The sequence below is a fragment of the Artemia sp. Qi Xiang Cuo genome, chromosome 4 (assembly GCF_049724085.1).
Source record: "Artemia sp. Qi Xiang Cuo chromosome 4, ASM4972408v1, whole genome shotgun sequence".
Lineage (NCBI taxonomy): Eukaryota > Metazoa > Arthropoda > Branchiopoda > Anostraca > Artemiidae > Artemia > Artemia sp. Qi Xiang Cuo.
In genome coordinates this window covers 63,188,468-63,208,367 of record NC_142797.1, presented here as the reverse complement: position 1 = coordinate 63,208,367, position 19,900 = coordinate 63,188,468, and the positions used below count along the sequence as shown (strand labels likewise).

Sequence of the window (19,900 nt, the reverse complement as noted above, 5' to 3'; positions counted from 1 at the left end):
CTCTCTTTTTCAAGCATCAACTCTAGAAAACGTTAAAAAATCTTCTTTTTTATTTTAATTTATTTAACTTTTAACTAATTTTATCTTTACTTTACTCCATTTAACAGCTAGAATTCCGAATATAATATGCGAGTTTGAAACTTTTTGTAGAAGATAGTATCCATGAGAATGAAGTATCAGTCGATGGAACAGAAAATAAGGAGGAAGCGATATTTCCTTTCACTCCTCCTATTAAGAGTGGAATCTTTTTTTATTTTAATTTATTTAACTTTTAACTAATTTTATCTTTACTTTACTCCATTTAACAGCTAGAATTCCGGATATTATATGCGAGTTTGAAACTTTTTGTAGAAGATAGTATCCATGAGAATGAAGTATCAGTCGATGGAACAGAAAATGAGGAGGAAGCGATATTTCCTTTTAGATTCAGCAGTTAATGTTCAATAACTATTCATAAGTTGATTACCTATGTTGGGTTTGGGAATTATATGCGATTATTTATTTATCTTCTCGGAATTCTAACTGTTAAATGGAGTAAAGTAAAGATAAAATTAGTTAAAAGTTAAATAAATTAAAATAAAAAAAAGATTCCACTCTTAGTATCTTCTTTCGAAGCATTAATTCTGGAAAACGTTAAAAAATCTTCTTCTTTATTTTAATTTATTTAGCTTTTAACTAATTTTATCTTTACTTTACTCCATTTAACAGCTAGAATTCCGAATATAATATGCCAGAATACATCGACTGATACGAATGAAGTATCATTCGATGGAACAGAAAATGAGGAGGAAGCGATATTTCCTTTCACTCCTCCTATTAAGAGTGAAATCTTCTTTTCATTTTAATTTATTTAACTTTTAACTAATTTTATCTTTGCTTTACTCGATTTAACACCTAAGATTCCGAATATAATATGCGAGTTTTGAAACTTTTTGTAGAAGATAGTATCCATGAAAATGAAGTATCAGTCGATGGAACAGAAAATGAGGAGGAAGAAGAGATATATCCTTCCACTCCTGCTATTAAGAGTGAAATGCCGAGACCAAAGCTGAATCTACTTGATATAAAGCTTGCCCAACAGCCAAGGAGATCTCCAAGGTAAATTCAGTTTCTCTCTCAAGGACTATTCTATTATTTATTATTGTTTGTATATTCACACACAACTGTTCATAGGGGTGGACCTCCGCTTGGCCCAGCCAATCAGCTATATCCTCATTCAAACCCAATTCTACCTCTTAGATTTATCTTTCAATGACTCCCAAATCAGGAAGTACAAAAATAGAACTTGGTTCAAAGCCTACTTATTGCGACACCTCTAACTTAACAGCGAGAATTTAACCTGTCTTTTAAAATTATACTACAAGCAAATTTAATTAGGAAAACGAAAACAGGTCATTTATCTGAAAGGAAAAGAAACAGGGGTGGAACCCCATAATATATATATATATATATATATATATATATATATATATATATATATATATATAGATATATTTAGATATATATTTATATATATATATATATATATATATATATATATATATATATATATATATATATATATATATATATATATATATATATATATATATATATATATATATATATATATATATATATATATATATATATATATATATATATATATATATATATATATATATATATATATATATATATATATATATATATATATATATATATATATATATATATATATATATATAACCTTAAATTAGAAGTGGTGCCTTTGTAAAATTACATATTTTTTTTTTATTAGACCTTTAACTTTTGCATCGGCTTGTCTTTTGTCATTATGAAAGACATATTGTCGAATCTCTTTTTATTTTAATTGCTCAGATGGTGGGACAAAAATGTCTTTTTCTTGCACCGATTTAACTAGTCCAGGATTATGATTTTACGATTTATGGAAGGTATTAACGACCACCTTTGTTTCTTTAATTGTTCAGGTGGTGGGGCAAAAACTTCTTCTTTTGCCTTGGCTTGTCTTTTGTAAATATGAAAGACATATCGCCGAAGCTTTTAATTGTTCAGGTGTTGGGACAAAAACTTATTTTTCTTCCAACGATCTATTCAGTCTATATTTTTGATTTTCAAAGGTCGGATAGGTATTGATGACTTTAACCATGTCAAAATCCAAGACCCAATCATCATCGTTATCGTTTCCAGTTTGTTTGCTTCGTTACACCTCGGCTTATCTTTCGTCATTATAAAATACATATCGCCGAACCTTTTTTTTTTTTAACAAAGGTATGGTAGGCACTGATGACCTTATTCATGTCAAGATCCCAAACCCAATCATCATTGCTATCATTTTAAATTTTGAACGTTTTGATTCTCGCTGTCGAGGTTGATTTTTATTGACTCGCTGCTCTTCCTTTTCATTTTTGACTCCCTCCCTTATGCGGTGTCGTATGTCTTCTAACCACGTATGTCTTTGCCCTTCTTTTTCATTTTTAACACGCTCTAATTGTCGGTTTTGCATATCTTCCAACCGCCCGTGTTAGAAGCCCCTTTGCTCTTCATTTTCGTTATTGATACGTTTTTGGATTTTGATTACTTCAGACAATTTAGCAGTGGTCTTTGTTAACTGTCCGTATTGGTGTTATCGCAATTGATGGTCCAGGTTATCAAATTTCACATCTTATCACACTTGATAGTTCAGGTGTTGGTTCCAAAGAATCATCGTTTATAGTAACTGCAGCTGCAAATTTTTGTTTTTTGGGCCTTCCAACAGACAGTATATTATATACACAACGGTTGCGTTGGAAACTCAAAAATCTTATTTATGCTATGCATGACAATATATAAGAAAATACTTATATGATGCCATATATGATGTCATAAGAAATGCTTAAATGATATAATAACATAGTACATGACGTCATTTGCAAAAACCAAAATTAAGGCTCTTAATGATTTTTCTCAGACTTCTGACCTATCTAGATCGTTTTTTTTTATGGGAGAATATTTTAAGATCCAACAGACAGTATATTATATACACAACTGTTGCGTTGGAAACTCAAAAATCTTATTTATGCTATGCATGACATTATATAAGAAAATACTTATATGATGCCATATATGATATCATAAGAAATGCTTATATCATGTAATAACATAGTACATGGTGTCATTTGCAAAAAACCAAAATTAAATCCCTTAATCATTTTTCTCATACATCTGACCTATCTAGATCGTTTTTTTATGTGATAATACCCCAAGATACTAGTTGTCCAGAAAAAATATGGAGCCGTTTTCGAGAACATACATACATACATAAATACATACACAATCATTACTCAAATACAAAGATAGTATATATATATATATATATATATATATATATATATATATATATATATATATATATATATGTTGCTTTGAGCTCCAATATTTAAAATGCAAATGTACGAGATAAAAATCCATATAAAAACAGATGAAAATAATAGATTTACTGAAAAAGAAAGAAAAAAGGTGGAAAAAATAGGAATGAAAGTGTAAGGATCTAGAAAATGTGCTCTCTGCAAGTTATGTGCATATTGTAAAGTAAAAAGTTTTTTTTTTATTAACATGTTTCCTTCTAAAGAGGTCAACCACTAAATATTTACCAAAGAATAAATATATCTTTTATCAGTAGCTTTGAAGAAGCTGCTTTCATTTATATTTGTACTTGATTGTGTCCTTTGCACTACTTGCTATATTTATAGTATACTAGTATATTTGACACAAAAAAAACTATAAGGCCATGGCCACAAAAAAAGAAAAAAAAGAGAACAACATACACATACAACAAAAAAATTCAAGCACAATTTGATCAAAGCGATTAAAGCAAAGAAAATTATTCAAAAACTAATGCAAAGAAGCAAACAGAGTTATCACATAACACCCTAGCGACGGGTTATGCCCACACGAATAAACTGCGTCAGATTTTAAATACTAATAAAACACCCATTTCCCAAAAGATTTCCACCCAAGGCTCATTCCCCTCATCCACTCCAAAAATTTCCTTTCTCAAAATCCTTAACCCTACACACCCTTATAATTGCAGTGCTATTTTATATTTACACTTGAATGAAGAATAAAAACGCTATGTGCTTCTACCCCAATTATTGAGGTCAATCCCCCCCCCCCTTACCCATTTTTTGTTCAGATATAACTTTGTATATATGAATGTAAAAAGTTCATTTCAGTATTTAATTTTTATTGTTTATGTAATATATCTCAAAGCGGGGAGAATATTTCTATTTCAACTATATTTACATTTTGCTATACTGTACTATATTTAGCTTAACTATACATCATACTAAATTTCTATTTCAGACTGGCTGGTCGTCGAATTACCTTGTCACGTCAAGAGGCTGGCTTATGCACAAATGAAGAGGTTTGAAATTTTCTAAATATAACATTACTTTCCTAGAAAATTGCACACATGTGAACTGTCTAATCTTTGCTTCTAATCACTGTATAGAAAATGACTTCTGTATAAGAAACCCATATGAAAGAAATCGTTATAGTGCGTCTGTGTCAACATTGATATAAAGAATAGAACGTCACGTAACTAATGCACGCTCAAATTTCATCCGGACACCCCAAAGGAACAACTAAAACACACTGTTTTACTCCCTGTTAAGTTTAATCGGGGTACGCGAACCCTTTCTGGCAGATAAATACATGAACGAATTTATGGGTAAAAAGCTCCCCCTTATCCCCACATAAAACTTGAATGCAGCTGATGTGTTTCAGCATATTTAAGGGTTAAAACTTTTTTATGTTTATCAAATTAGAAAAGTTCGACTGGAAGCGGAAATTTCATAAAAAAAAATAAAATATTTGAGATTTTGGATTTCCTGGTCGACCTTCCAGAGTTGTATCCTACATATCTAAATGAGATTCAGAAATTTTGATCTCAGGTCTCGACTCGAAGTAAAGCATAAAGATTCTTCAGAATCGTGAAATAAAACATAACTTGGTGGAAACTTAAGAACGAGTAGAACGAAGCTTTTAAATGGACTCCTTTCCCTATTTGTTTTTTTTTTAATTAGTTTTTCTTTTCTAATTTTTCAAATAGAAAATCTGATTGTAAATGATTTAAGAAGACGAAGATGAATTAAAATGAGAGAATAGGGTAGTAAGTAAGGAAAAATAAGAAGAATAGGAATTAAGTATATTCGGGCGACACGTTTATAGCGCCGTCTTTGACGTTGAGGTTAAAAAAAAAGAGGAAATTAAACTTGAATTTTTCATTTTTATTCCAATTAAAAAAAAATTCTTCTCGTTAATACCTATTTCTATTCTTAAGAGTAATGAAAGCTAAATGAACGGCTTATATGATCGCTGAGAATGGATTAATGTGACTAATATGATTTATATAGCTAACAATGGCTGATTAATCAGCCATATATGGCTGATTAATGTTTATATGGCTGACGAATATTTCATATGGCTGACAAGGGAATTACTTTACAGGCCGATGAAGAAGCGGGTACAGAAAATGAGTCCTCTTCTGAGCCAGCTGTTACAAATTCTGGTGTGATTTCGCAAGATATCCCTCCTTCCAACTGCGAAAAGGAAACAGCCATGGAACAAGGTGAGGGAACATTGATATCTAGAAAGGAATTGTATCCATACGTACTCTTCCGGAGGATAAGGAAAGGAGGATGCTGGATTGTTTAAGCCAGGATGAGGATGAGGAAGGGAGGGTCCTGGCTTGCTTAAGCCAGGATGAGGATGAGGAAGGGAGGGTCATGGCTTGCTTAAGCCAGGATGAGGATGAGGAAGGGAGGGTCCTGGCTTTCTTAAGCCAGGATAAGGATAAGGACGAGGAAGGGAGGGTCTTGGCTTGCTTAAGCCAGGATGAGGAAGGGAGGGTCCTGGCTTGCTTTAGCCAGGATGAGGATGAGAAAGGGAGGGTCCTGGCTTTCTTAAGCCAGGATAAGGATAAGGAAGGGAGGGTGCTGGCTTGCTTAAGCCAGGATGAGGATGAGGAAGGGAGGTTCATGGCTTGCTTTAGCCAGGATGAGGATGAGGAAGGGAGGTTCCTGGCTTTCTTAAGCCAGGATAAGGATAAGGAAGGGAGGGTGCTGGCTTGCTTAAGCCAGGATGAGGATGAGGAAGGGAGGGTCATGGCTTGCTTAAGCCAGGGTGAGGATGAGGAAGGGAGGATCCTGTCTTAAGCCAGGACGTGGATGAGGAAGGGAGGGTCCTGGCTTGCTTTAGCCAGGATGAGGATGAGGAAGGGAGGGTCCTGGCTTTCTTAAGCCAGGATGAGGATAAGGATGAGGAAGGGAGGGTCCTGGCTTGCTTAATCCAGGATGAGGAAGGGAGGGTCCTGGCTTGCTCAAGCCAGGATGAGGATGAGGAAGGGAGGGTTCTGGCTTGCTTAAGGGATGGTGAAGGCGTGCTTAAACACTCATATAAAAAATAGTTGAAAGCTCATATTTCACCCTAATATGAGACAAATTCTGAAAGAAAAATAATGGATCACAATTCAGTACGTTGTTTGCTTTGACTCGCTGGATAATGGCTGTTTATCCAGCTCGTCATAAATCTGAATTCAGACAATTTTTATTTTTGTTTGTCGACAAAAGCGTCGTTATCTTTAGATGTCGATGGTGACATCTCAAGATGACAGTTAAGTACTTTGTGTGCTTTGGCTCGTTGCATAAGGGCTATTAACTCGTGAAAAAACTAAATGAAGACAATTGTCATATTTACTTATCAGTCAAAGAGTCGTCATCTTTAAATGTTGATGAGGACATCTTAAGATGGCAGTTAAGTACGTTTTGCGTTTTGGCTCGTTGCATAATGGTTGTTAACTCGTCATAAATCTAAATTAAGACAATGTTCATCTTTGTTTGTCCACGAAACAGTTGTCGTCTTTAAACGTCGATTATGACATCTTAAGATGGCAATCAAGCACGTTGTGTGGTTTTATTCACTTTATAATGGCTGTTAACTTGTCAAACATCTAAATGAAGACTATTGTCATATTTGTTTGTCAATCAAACAGTTCTCATCTTTAGATGTCAATGATGATATCCAAAGATAGCAGTTAAGTACGTTGTGTGCTTTGACACATTGCATAATCGCTGTTAACTTGTCAAGAATCTAAATTAGATTAAACACTGAATTTTCAGTAACATTTCATACGTTGAATACCCATGTTGAGTTTGTTAATCGGATGCTGTAGTGTATTTATTGGGCTTCATTTGAAGCACTGAAATTAATTAATCTAATATAAAGCCATCTGCAGTGAGCTTAAACAAATAATTATTCAAAATTCTATGTCATTTAATTGTTCACAAAAAAGTTTTTTATTGTAACATCAAAATATATTACTTTATAGCTATTATTTTGATATTGTAATATTTTTTTTTACCTATTTTAGGTTATTAAATTCATTGATATTAAATTCATTAAATTCATTGATTAAATTGATAGGTTTATCCAATGACCTTTTTTACTGTTTATTATTCGTTTTTTAATGATACATGCCCCGACCCCCCTCCCCCTGTAGCCTGAGATTTGGGTCAATTAAGTTTAATTTTTTATGAAAAATTTTATTGAAAGTTTAAACTTGACCCCAGCCATGAGAAAAAAACAAAAACAAATGTAATCTTACCAAATATAGACTTACCAAAGATATAAACTTACCAAAGACATAGACATATTTATAGAAGACCAGGGGTGCAGCTAGGGTTTTCAGTTTGGAGTGGGGATATAAAGAATCTGCCATCAGAATCCTCCAGTGTACTGAGAAATGCGGACACATAAGGTAAATTAAACTAAAAACATAAGCTAAATTCCAAGGTGTCTGTGCTGTGCACCGACACCTTAGAACTTTGGGGAGGGAGTCCCCCCTTTGCTGCGTCCCGCAAAATACATAGACTTACAAAATATAAAATTCGTCACCTTTTAATGTAGAATTTGCTTTTAAATTGTATTTCTTGTAACGTCATATTCATCTATGTTAGCCATTCGTACATCTTCTAAATGTTTCCTCAAAGAAAACCCAGTTTTTATATGTGATCCGTTGAGAAACAAGAATTGTTTGTGTTTTAATTACAGCATGTAAGGCTAGTTGAAAAGATAAAACGAATGTATGCTGCTGTACATATTGGAAAACTTTCGTGCGCTTACGCCCTTGTGATAGAGTTATTCGAGGTCGTCCCTTGGCTCAGTGTAAATGCCGTATAAGTTTCAAGCCAGTTGAAAAAAAGAAATTCAGTCATCAAAAATATTCGAATTCCGGGAATGTTTTTCGGTCTGGATAGGGAAGTTCGAGTTGTCCTTCGCCATCATCTAAATGTTTACGCTTCGAGTAGCTGCTTTTAGACAGTAACTCGTTTCCGCCTCAGCTCTTAGTCTCGTTTTTTTTATGTTTTTTTCAGTTGGGTTATTTTCAAACACTTTCTTTGCCTTCTCTTTTAGTTTTTTTCTTTTATTTTTTCGTTTTATAACTTTTTCTTTACTTGGTTTACTTTACGCGAAAAATTCCGAATACAATAAACAATTTATGGAATTTCTTTTAGAAGATAGTATCCATGAGAAGGAAGCATCAGCCGATGGAACAGAAAACGAGGAGGAAGAAGAGATATATCCTTCCACTCCTGCTATTAAGAATGAAATCTCAAAGCCAAAGCTGAATCTAAGTGATGTAAAGCTTGCCCAACAGCCAAGAAGATCACCAAGGTAAATTCTGTTTCTCTCTCAAGGACTGTTCCATTATTTAGGGCTGCTTACATAATCATAAATAATTATTACTGGACCTCCGATTTAAAACTGTGACATCGACTGAATGCAGTCGATTGTTTTTCCCCTTTTAAGAGTAGGTGTACCTAGGGTAACCTTCTACCCTTCTTTAACTGGTTTTTGTGTCACTGCCATGAAAATGGATTACTCTAATGTGACTCCAGTTTTATTTGTCTATGATGAGGGGTTCCTAGATAAAATAGATTGAACGTAAATTTAAAAAAACTAATATAAAGAAATTGAAAATAGTAAAGAATAATGGAACACAAAAAACACCTAATTGAATTGAAATATTTGATTGAATCTCGTGAGTTATATTTGCCCTTGAATGAAGAAGAAAAAAAGTTATGTGCTTCTACTCCAATTATTAACGTCAACTTTCCTCCCCTTACCAATTTTGTGTTTAGATATACCTTTGTATATATGAATGTAAATAGTTCATTTCAGTATTAAAATTTTTATTATTTATGTAATATATCTCAAAACGGGAGAATATTTCTATCTCAACTATATTTAGATTTTGCTATACTAGTATTTAGGTTAACTATACTTCATGCTAAATTTCTATTTCAGACTGGCTGGTCGCCGAATCACCTTGTCTTTACTGTTTAATTCAAATCTAAACCTAAAATCTAACTAAATCTAAAATGTAATATATAATTTAAATATGTAATTGGAAAATTAAATGTATCGATTTTTTTCTAATCAGGCCACTCTTCTTAGTCTTTGAGATGCTCCTACCCTCCAAGGCTTTTAGTTTGCGCCAACGACGTTTGCATACAGCGAAATGTCGATCTTGTCTAAAAACTCGAATACCCAATGAAAAACGTTCTTTTTCGATAATCTTTGGGATTTTCGAATCGGTAGAAATTTGCAGGCTATTTCTACTAATGACAGGCATAGTCCTGTAGTAGAAAAAGAGGTCAGTTTGTTTTTATGGGACCCAGAGAAGGAACCTAGGCTGTTGCATCGCACTGCAGGGCCCTGAATTTGATTCCCATGATGAGATTATGCGAAAGCGTCTCCATATTAAACCAAATCAGAAGAAGAAGAAGAACTAACGGGTATATACTTTCTATTTCTGTTTCTTAGTGTTTATGTAGGGCCATGTATTATTCTCCTCTGATAGAAATTTTGATTAATAGTAAGGGAGCCACACGAGGGAAATATTGGTATTTAAGGTTTTAGGTGATTAGCAAGTACCAGAAGGTTTGAGAATGCAATCTTATGTAATCAATCATGGTGAATAGGAAATTCAACGTTATATAGTCGACAAATAGGTGCCACACCCCATTTCTTAAAATTCCCTGAAATTCGATCTCAACTGACATAAAATTCCTTAAAATTAATAATAAATTCCAAAATGCTTCTAAACTGCTCAATTACTAGTCAAATCATAGGAAATTATTTAAGTTCTATAGTCTTTTCCCAAAATTGCTTTATATCTTGCTGTTCAATTGTAATCTTTAAAAATCGACTAAAAATATACCATAATTTATAGCGATTTGGGAGAAATTTTGATCCATCCTGAAAATTTGCCTTTATAAATATATTTATTTATAGACTAGGTAAGAAATCTATATATATTATCTATATATATTATATATATAATCTATATATATGATCTGTATTTATTAATTGACAAGGTAAGAAGTTTATCTTTCTGCAAAATGAGTGACCTAGAAACTATATAACCCTCTTCATTTTAGAACTATTAGTGAAGACGCGCAGTGACCTAATTTTTTGCTCGGATAACCATAGGCAATTATCCAGCCCGAATATGCCTGTCTAGGTGAATCTCTGTGACTTAGCTGAATAGAAAAAGTCTGTCAAGGCAGTAGAATCTGTGCACGAGCATGCTGCTACTTGAATGGAGGCTGATGCAAGAGATATAATTACTGTGAACCTTATGAAAAAAATAGAAATTCCAAAAATGGAATTTCCAAGAAATTCAAAAAATGGAATAGGAATCCTTCCCTGTCATCTTCAAAACTTATTCAGCCAGAAAACTGTGGTAAGATTTACCTAAAGTGAAACATGCAGGTGACAGCAAAATGCGGATATTTCATTGGTTTGCCATTTAATCAGAAGGATCCCATTTCCGACTTTTTTGGAATTAGGATTCTGTGTAGTGTTGCCAACGGAGCTTATGAATGTGTCAAATAACTTAGCAGAATCTCAACCATATTTTGGTTTAAAAAAAATTTGCTGCATATGACAATAAGGCTGGTTATCACTAAGATTGGGTACCAGCCAATGGTTCCCCATTCTCTCACAGTATGTGCAAGTTCATATACAGCCAGGTCACATGTGACAACGGTGGAAACTCAGTCCTAGTTTTCTAACAGTTTTCTTGAAATCCTTCAAACCCAGCAGTAATGGAAAAGCCTACAGATTTCAAGAAAACTGTTAGAAAACTAGGACTGAGTTTCCACCGTTGTCAAATGTGACCAGGCTGTATATGAAATTGCACATACTGTGAGAGGAAAAAATCCGGCAGTATATTCTGTCGTTGTCCTCAGAATGGGTGATCACAATACTTTAATGAAGATTAAGATTGCAATTGGCTACATAACGACGTCCCCTGGTTTAGAAGAGCTGATTTATTTGGCTGAAAATCCACTAGAAAGAACCCCAAAGAAAGTGATGAGTGGAAAACCATATTGTAAAGTCTTTGCTGCTCATACCGTAGTTCTTAAGGTTATATCTCTTCTGCACTAGAGAATTTTTGAAGATTTTAGCATCGAGTCAAATGATTTATCGTATGCTACAATTCTCGATGAAATTAAAAGCTTGCTACAGAACTCAAAAATCTCAAAAAAGGATGCTTCCCATTGATGAGAACATTCAGTGTCTTAAGTAAAAACTTGCCACATCATCCCCCCGGTTGGAAATGTTTGAGAATTCCTGTATATGGTACGAGATACCCTCAAAGTACATCCGACAGTCTGCAATGGACTGTTCAAAGAGGTGAAATGCCAAATTCAATTCCATATCCCCTGACCATACGATAGAATCTACTATTACTTTGGATGCAAAGACAAAGGGTCGATTAACAGGGATTCCCATAAATGAGTTGTGAAGTGGATTTTAACTCCTCCTTTTTGTGCCTCAGTTTCAGCTAAATTCAGCGAGATGCTATGTATTGTACCTCAAAGTGAGTCTGACACGGCTCACCACGAAGATCGCCCTTCCTATTGCACCATATTCCGTAGTCAAAACTTTTGCTGCTTACTGATCACTTACTAGTCACGTTTTTGGCGAGTGGCTCTCTGGCTATAAAGAAAATTTAAACATTTAGGGGTTGACCTCTTCAGCAGGAAACATTAATGAAACAGTTATTTCATAAAATATGCAAAAATTGTGATAAATAGATTTTGTCGGTCGCTTTGACTTTTAATCACATTTTTATTGCGTTTATTTGGATTTTAAATTTACCGATAAAACATAGTCTGTATTTTCATGTTATTAAGGGAGTGTTTCAAAAACTGGACAAGCTTATTTTTATAAGAAGCGTCATCCAAAATGCAGAGGGCAACTTATTAGATTGAAAACTGGCGCTAGTGTCAATAAATATTTGGAATTTTTTCAAGTTTTTTCATCTTTTTTTTCTTCTTTCTTTTCTTATTGTCTAGAATTGAGATTACACTTGTTACTACCCTAGTTTTACCAAATACACTAATTAAATTAGTTATGCTCATAATGACACTGGAAACACTACCAAGTGTTGCCACAAAAATTCCAAGTATGGCACCTTGATATTTTTTGTTGACACTTATAAGTCACCCAAATTCTTTAGTGTCAGCTGTGGCATTTTCTGGATGTTTCATTTATATCGCCGCCTGTTGCTTAAAAAAAAATGCTTAGAATGCCTAAAGCCTTATCTTTACGTTATGAAGGTATAGATGGCTTTTGATCGCCAAAATGGCTATTTTTCCTCAGTTGCCAGTTTTTAAAAGATTTTTTTTTGGTTACTATGGGCCATGCTTTGTTCCTTACGAGGTTGCAGCTAGGTCTCAGGATGGTAATACGGAACTCAAAGTTCGAACCCAGCTGTAGCAATACACTCGACGCAAGGGCCTTAGTAGTCAAGAAGCGTCGTTAATCCAATACAAAGGAAAATGATACATTTATAAAAAACAAGTAAAGGTGGAAAAAATGCGAATGAAAACGGGAAGCAAATAAGAGGACTTGTTATCTACAAATTCTGTGCATATTATGAAGTAAGAATTATTTTATTAACATGGTTCCTTCTGAAGAGGCAAACCACTAAACATTTACCAAAAAAAAAATATTTTTCAAAAAAAAGTAGTTCTCAATCCACATAAATGAGGACTGAGGTCGGTTATAAGTTATAACCGACTCCAACTTCAGACATTTTCAATATACCGACTCCACTCAGCAAATATTTACTAAACTCCGACTCCACGACTCCGGCGCCACAGTCTTGTTTTATAGCTTCATTTAAATAGATTTGATAAGTTGTAACCGACTCCAACTCCAACTGCAGACGTTTTCAATATACGGAATCGAAGTCCGACTCTATTCAGCAGAAATTTACTAAAACTCCGACTCCACAGAATATTTTAAAGCTTCACTTAACCAATTTTATAAGTTATAACCGACTCCGGTTCCAACTCTAACTCCAGACATTTGGAATGTACTGACTTCAACCCCGACTCTATTCAGCAAAAATGTACTAAAACTCCAACTCCACGATTCCGACTTCGACTCCAGAGCCCTGATATAAATGAGAAAAAAATTGCTTCTACTTCAGTTATTAAGGTGGGATCTCCCCCCTCCCCTTTTCCAATTTGTGTGCAGATTTACCTTCGTAGATATTAATGTAAAAAGTTCATTTTAGTTCTTGTATAGTTTGTTATTTATATCATATATCTCGTACCGAGGATAATATTTCTATTTGAAACTATTTTCACATTTCATCATGTATTACAATGCTATACTTAATACTAATTTTGTATTTCAGACTAGCTGGTCGCCGACTGACCTTGTCACGCCAAGAGGCTGGCTTATGCACAAATGATGAGGAAACAGAACAAATGTAAGTGAATTTCCCTCTAACAGTTTGTTTTTCTAAATTCTATTTCAGGGAATTAGCCAATTCAATTATTTAACGAATAATTCAAATGTTTTTTTTTAAATAGTGCCAAACAAAGCTGGTATTTAGGAAGGTGCAGATACATAAAAAGATATCTTGCAGTTTTAGAAATAAAAATTGAAGATGTTGCACCTCTCTGGTGTCCCAACCTCCATTGCGTTTTCTGGCTGAATTGCCTCGAAACGGAAATCAGGACTTCCGGTTTGGACTTGGTCTAGTGCCATATCCTTTTTTACCTCCCTCTGAAAGAAGCATGAATAACCTTTACGGATCGGGTAGTCCTGATCCACAGCTGTATTCAGCTGCAGTATTCGTAAAAAACTTTAAGCTGTAACACATAAATCTAAAAAAAATGTTAAAGATAGTCTTATTTCTTAGAAAACAATAAGGTCGCATTTCTAATGACCCTCTGAAAATCAAGGACAAATGTTCTCACACACTTCAATAAAGATTGCTTGGACGGCAAGGGTTTAATTTTTCTACTATTTTTGCTGGCGAAAACATGAAAATCTCAGAACATACCAAAAATTTGTGACCATGTTGAAAAATCAATGCAGTATGGGTAAACAAGTAATAAATTTGGACTATTTTTAAACTATTTATATTGTTGATTTTCATTTTTGTACCACATTTTTTTGTAATCTGTTTTCTAAAGTGTTTACTCCACTATTTATCTTGTGATGTAAGTGGGTTATAAATAAATATTATCATTATTTGATCAAATTTGCTCAGTCGTCATTATTAAATTAGCTTTTGTAAAATATCCCTTTTTAATATTGGTTTTAGGTGTGAAAAACTACAAGGGTTACTGACACGATGGAGCTGAATAAACTTGCATTGCACTGACTCATTTTTCGTTTCCAGATGTTCTGAATTAGCTACTGTGCCTTACCGAAATTCATCAAACTCCAAAGGAAAATTTATTTTCATTGATTTATCATCACTAATTGGGAATTGGCTTAGTCCTTCAGTAAGTCGTCCTAGCTGAGTGGTTACCGCTCTGGACTTGAAATCCTGAGGTCACGGGTTCGAGTCCTAGTGTCGCTGATTATTTGGCTTGGAACGGGGGTTAGTAGTGTGACTTCGTAAGCTCAACCAGAGTTTATCCAGCTCATAACGGGTACCTGTAAAATATGGGGGAAAACACGAGAAGCGTCGGATGATTTTGCCCCCAACCACACATTGCACTCCTGGCCGAAGGCATTGAATCAGGAGATCAGTACCTGCGCAATGCAAGTCAGCGTACGAAAAAAGTTTTTTTTATACGTTTATTTGTTAAGTGGTAAATCGGGAAAAGAGCGTTTATGATTAGTAAGGGCATCGCAATATAACGCTGTTCTAAATAGTTGATTTAAAAAATTCAGATATTGCTGCACCATCGATATAGCTGCAAAAATCCTCGTTGGGCTGACTCAGATCTGACGACGAAGGAGGGGGGGGGGGGCTAGTCATTGGACTAATTATAGTTCCTCTATCTCCCAACCACGCCTATTAGATTCATTATTTATCATGTTAACTTTGTCGTTCTAGGTCGCAAACTTCAGACTCGGAAGATATTATCTTGGAATCAGATAGCAGTGATGTAATTCCTGCTTCTCCTGATGCTACGTTTCGTCGGTCTCTTTTGCTCAACAGGTCAAGTGCCGTCGTTTCAAAATTCTCGAGAAGCAAATAAATCTTTTTAACCATTTTGTAAATTTAATTTTTATAACATTTTAACTTAGAAAATACAAGAGTATTTTTAAGATAGAGTAAAACATAGATTTTGAACTTTGTATACTTCACTCGGATTAAAAAAAAAAGTCAATGGTCTAGCGTTGCCTTTGATTTTTATAACATCAATATAACAATTAAACTTTAATTTATATAACAAAAAGCAATAAGGCTTGACATTTTTTTTTCAGATCCACTTCATATGGAAGGTTTGGCTGTAGAAACTTTGGATGGGACTCGTTCGATTGGAAATTGGAAGCTCTAGTGTCCTTTTTAAGAGTCGGAACTAATCGCAGAACCCCAAGCCCCCATCCCAAGCACTTTTTAGTATCCCTCCCTCCAAAGACATCCGATCAAGATTTAAGACAACCATTTTGCTCAATATAGTCTAAAGGTAAAATATCCATGTCTCCTGGGATGGTATGACCCCTACAGTCCCTGGGACAAGGGCCGTAAGCAATGTAAGTTGCCTATTGCTTATACATAGAGGGTTTTTTTTATTGGGAAAGGCGGCCATGTTTGATTCCGGGTATCAATAAAGTCTTACGGTATTAAGGTGATACTTCCAGAAAATGCCCCCCCCCCCCTATTGACTGTGGAATGTTTATCCCGGGTGTGTTCAATTACGACAAGAGTATTAAAAGGAGACTGCAGAGAATGTTGAGGCGGATGTTGACCTAAGTCAAAAGACACTGTTCATACAGGTTATCAAAAGGGTGTATCTGCAACCTTTTAGGAACTGCTAAGGGTATTAACTTGAAACTTTCAGGGCCACTTCTACTGCTGTGACTACTTGAGACTGCAAATGTGGTTACATGTGACTAGGACTAAACCTACTTGCGATTGAGACGACTCGCGGCTGCGACTACTTGTGACTGCGACTGTGACCACTTGCAACTGCAAAATGGCACTAATCGTGACTCAACTTCTTTGGACTTATACTTACTTGCGACTTGAACTGAATCAAAAGACTCTTTGTGCAAGCAAGAGCTCAAAGGGGTGTATCTGCAATGTTTCAGAAACTATTATGAGTTTTAAGTTTCAAATTTTAGAGAATGTTGAGGGGAACGTTGCGATAAAAAAAAATGTTAGGTGCATGCAGGTTGTCAAAAGGCTATATTTGGATTGATCTTAGGAACACCCACAGGTGTTGAGTTTAAACTTTTAGGGAATGATAAGGGGGATATTAAACTAAATTAAGACACTGTAAGAATCCAGGTTGTCAAAATGGAATTTTGTTATCGAAATTCGTTCATAATAGTAACTTTTGTCTTTATGTTTGATGTGAATAAACTTTTTATCTTCTGTGCGTTTTGGGGTTCATTCATTCTTTCATAGTAATTACTGTTGGTTTTCGGTTTGATCAAAATTTGAATTTGCTTTTGCTCGTTTTAATGTGAATCTTTCCTTTTTTTAAATTTTATCGCAGGAAACAGTTTTAGATTAATTACCTTCTGGCAAAATCTGAATATTCAGTAAAACAGTGTATTTCTCTGTTACATGCAGTCATACCTCAGAGCTCCTCATACCTCAGCTATTTGGTTTTCTTCTCGGTCTGTAATTTACCTCTATTTATATAATCATCTTTATATTGGATTGAGTGCATAAATTATCAAAATATTATTTGAAATGACTGTATCAAAAGGGTATACTAAACTGTACGAAATATAATAATCTGGTTAGTAGAAGCCTCGTGCATATTATAAAGCATTAATTTAATATTTTTTTTAGTGCTTCTCTTAGTTTTTAGGTATTCCTTAGAAATAACTATATTCCCAGGGAAAACCCCATACAATGTATATGACACCATCAGCGGAGGGTTGGAGGGGGATCGATTAATATATCTAGAAAGAACATAAAAAAAACGAGTAGGATGTCCCTACTCGTCTAGGCCTTTTCCCTATGTCAGTTATGGAATCCCGTTTGTATTGGACGCTATTGCTTTGAAGCCCCTCGAACCCTGTAAATTTATTTCTTGGTCCTTTTTTCTTTATATTTGTAAAAAGAAGTAAGACTTAACTATTCCCAAATGACACGAGAGCCTTGATTTACAAAATATTAAGACAAAGGGGTGTTTTTTAAGAGTATGAGGCATTTTATCAATTGAGGTTCATTTTATTATTTTATTATAATTTACAATCACAATTGTGCAGCAGCTGTTGTGGAGGAGGGCCTAAGGATTTTCGTTTTCTTGGGGGAGTGTTCTTGAACATCAAGAAGTACTGTTTTATGCCCAAATTTCGAAACTGTCCGTATTTGTATTTTTCAATAGATCTGTATTTGTCAATAGATAAATACAGAAGTAGGGGGGGGGGGGTAAAAATTACTTTAAAATTTCCCTTGATTCATGCGAAATTTTGATTCTGTAAAAAGGATTCTGGGGAGTGGCAGTGCCCAGCTTATCGCAGAGAATCTTTAAGTATTTTGGTAATTATCTTTAAGTATTTGGGGGCGAGTCACACTTACTCCCGCCATTTACCCGTGCCGCAGCCATTTAAACATTTGCCTCTCAATTACTTGGACTATCTGTCTTGACTTTTCTTTTTCTACAATTAGCCATGTCTTGATGCAACCTACTGCAAAATACTTGATTACTTTAATTCAATTGAAGTAATCATACAGTTCATACAGTAAGTATGACTCTTTTCCCCAGAACCCGTGCCGCAGCCATTTAAACATTTGCCTCTCAATTACTTGAACTATATGTCTTGGCTTGTCTCTTTCTACAATTAGCCATTGATGCAACCTACTGCAAAATACTTGATTACTTCAATTCATACTTGAATACATGATTACCCCGTTGATTTTGAATTGAAGTAATCAAGTATTTTGCAGTAGGTTGCATCAAGACATGGCTAATTGTAGAAAAGAGAAAAGCCAAGACAGATAGTCCAAGTAATTGAGAGGCAAATGTTTAAATGGCTGCGGCACGGGTAAATGGCGGGAGTAGGTATGATTCTCTTATTGGACACATATTTGTTTGTTAGTTTTTGGAAAGGCACGCCTGCCTAGAGTCTCAGTCATGTTGACCAAGAATTTAAATTGACATAGGACCGTTAGATTGCCTAGAAAGAGAGGATCTTTATCTTCCAAATAGTACCTATTCGTTGCCTAAGCTCAGCCCCACATTCTGGGAAAATTTCAATTTTTCACAAATTTTTGGGTCACTTGGCCGAGACTCTTGGGCGGGTGGCCACCCCCAAATATTGTCCCAAATTCCTCTCTCACTTTAGCACTTGTTCACGGATGCCCACCGTCTCCAATCACTTTCCAAAGAGTATTCATTGCCTCAGCTCAGTCCAGCAATCTGAGCAAATTTCAACTTTTTCAAGTTTTGGGCGACTTGCCTGAGACTCTAGGCAGGTGGGCACCTCCAAAAATTGTCCTAAATTCCTCTCTCGCTTTAGAACTTATTCATGGATGCCCCGTGAATAAGTTCAATTACGCCATGACAATTAGTCATGTCTTGATGCAACCTACTGCAAAATACTTGATTACTTCAATTCGAATCAGCGGTAATCAGTATGTGTCCAATAAGAGTCATACTTACTCCCGCCATTTACCCGTGCCGCAGCAATTTAAACATTTGCCTCTCAATTACTTGAACTATCTGTCTTGGCTATAGTAGTACCTATTCGTTGCCTAAACTCAGCCCCACATTCTGAGAAAATTTCGATTTTTTCACAAATTTTTCAAATTTTTGGGTCACAAAAATTTGTGAACAAGTAATTGAGAGGAAAATGTTTAAATGGCTGCGGCACGGGTAAATGGCGGGAGTAAGTATGACTCTCTTATTGGACACATACTTGTTCCGTTGATTTTGAATTGAAGTAATCAAGTATTTTGCAGTAGGTTGCATCAAGACATGGCTAATTGTAGAAAGAGAAAAGCCAAGACAGATAGTGCAAGTAATTGAGAGGCCAATGTTTAAATGGCTGCGGCACGGGTAAATGGCGAGAGTAGGTATGACTCTCTTATTGAACACATACTTGTTTGTTAGTTTTCACATAATGTTATAAATATAGACTAAGACCACTCTGGCTATACATGGCGTATGAAACCAAGAGAGGAAATTATATAATAAAAGAAAAATAGAAACCTTTAAGAGAATCACATGCATTTTGGTCGGTACAAAAGTATATTATAAAATCTAGAATGCTTTACACTACAATTGTTTATCTGTTATGGTAAAATTTATATAAATGACCGACCTTTAAGAGTTTCAATAATGTAGCTATTTTTTGAGTTTACAAAAACTACTTCAAAGAGCGAGTTGGATAAAAGTAACAACAC

The 19,900-nt window shown here is 34.8% G+C and overlaps 1 protein-coding gene across 2 annotated transcripts in view; it reads left to right on the top strand.

Moving 5' to 3' along the window:
- Cap-G (Chromosome associated protein G) overlaps positions 1–15,636 on the top strand; it is a 149,896-nt gene extending 134,260 nt beyond the window's left edge. For both annotated transcript variants that reach the window (XM_089087621.1, XM_089087622.1), the window contains exons 18-23: positions 939–1,098; positions 4,345–4,405; positions 5,491–5,611; positions 8,556–8,715; positions 13,763–13,837; positions 15,425–15,636. In XM_089087621.1, the coding sequence (XP_088943747.1) occupies positions 939–1,098; positions 4,345–4,405; positions 5,491–5,611; positions 8,556–8,715; positions 13,763–13,837; positions 15,425–15,569 (722 nt within the window). In that variant the 3' untranslated portion in view covers positions 15,570–15,636. The remainder of the gene's footprint in view (positions 1–938; positions 1,099–4,344; positions 4,406–5,490; positions 5,612–8,555; positions 8,716–13,762; positions 13,838–15,424) is intronic.
- Positions 15,637–19,900: the final 4,264 nt, after the last annotated feature.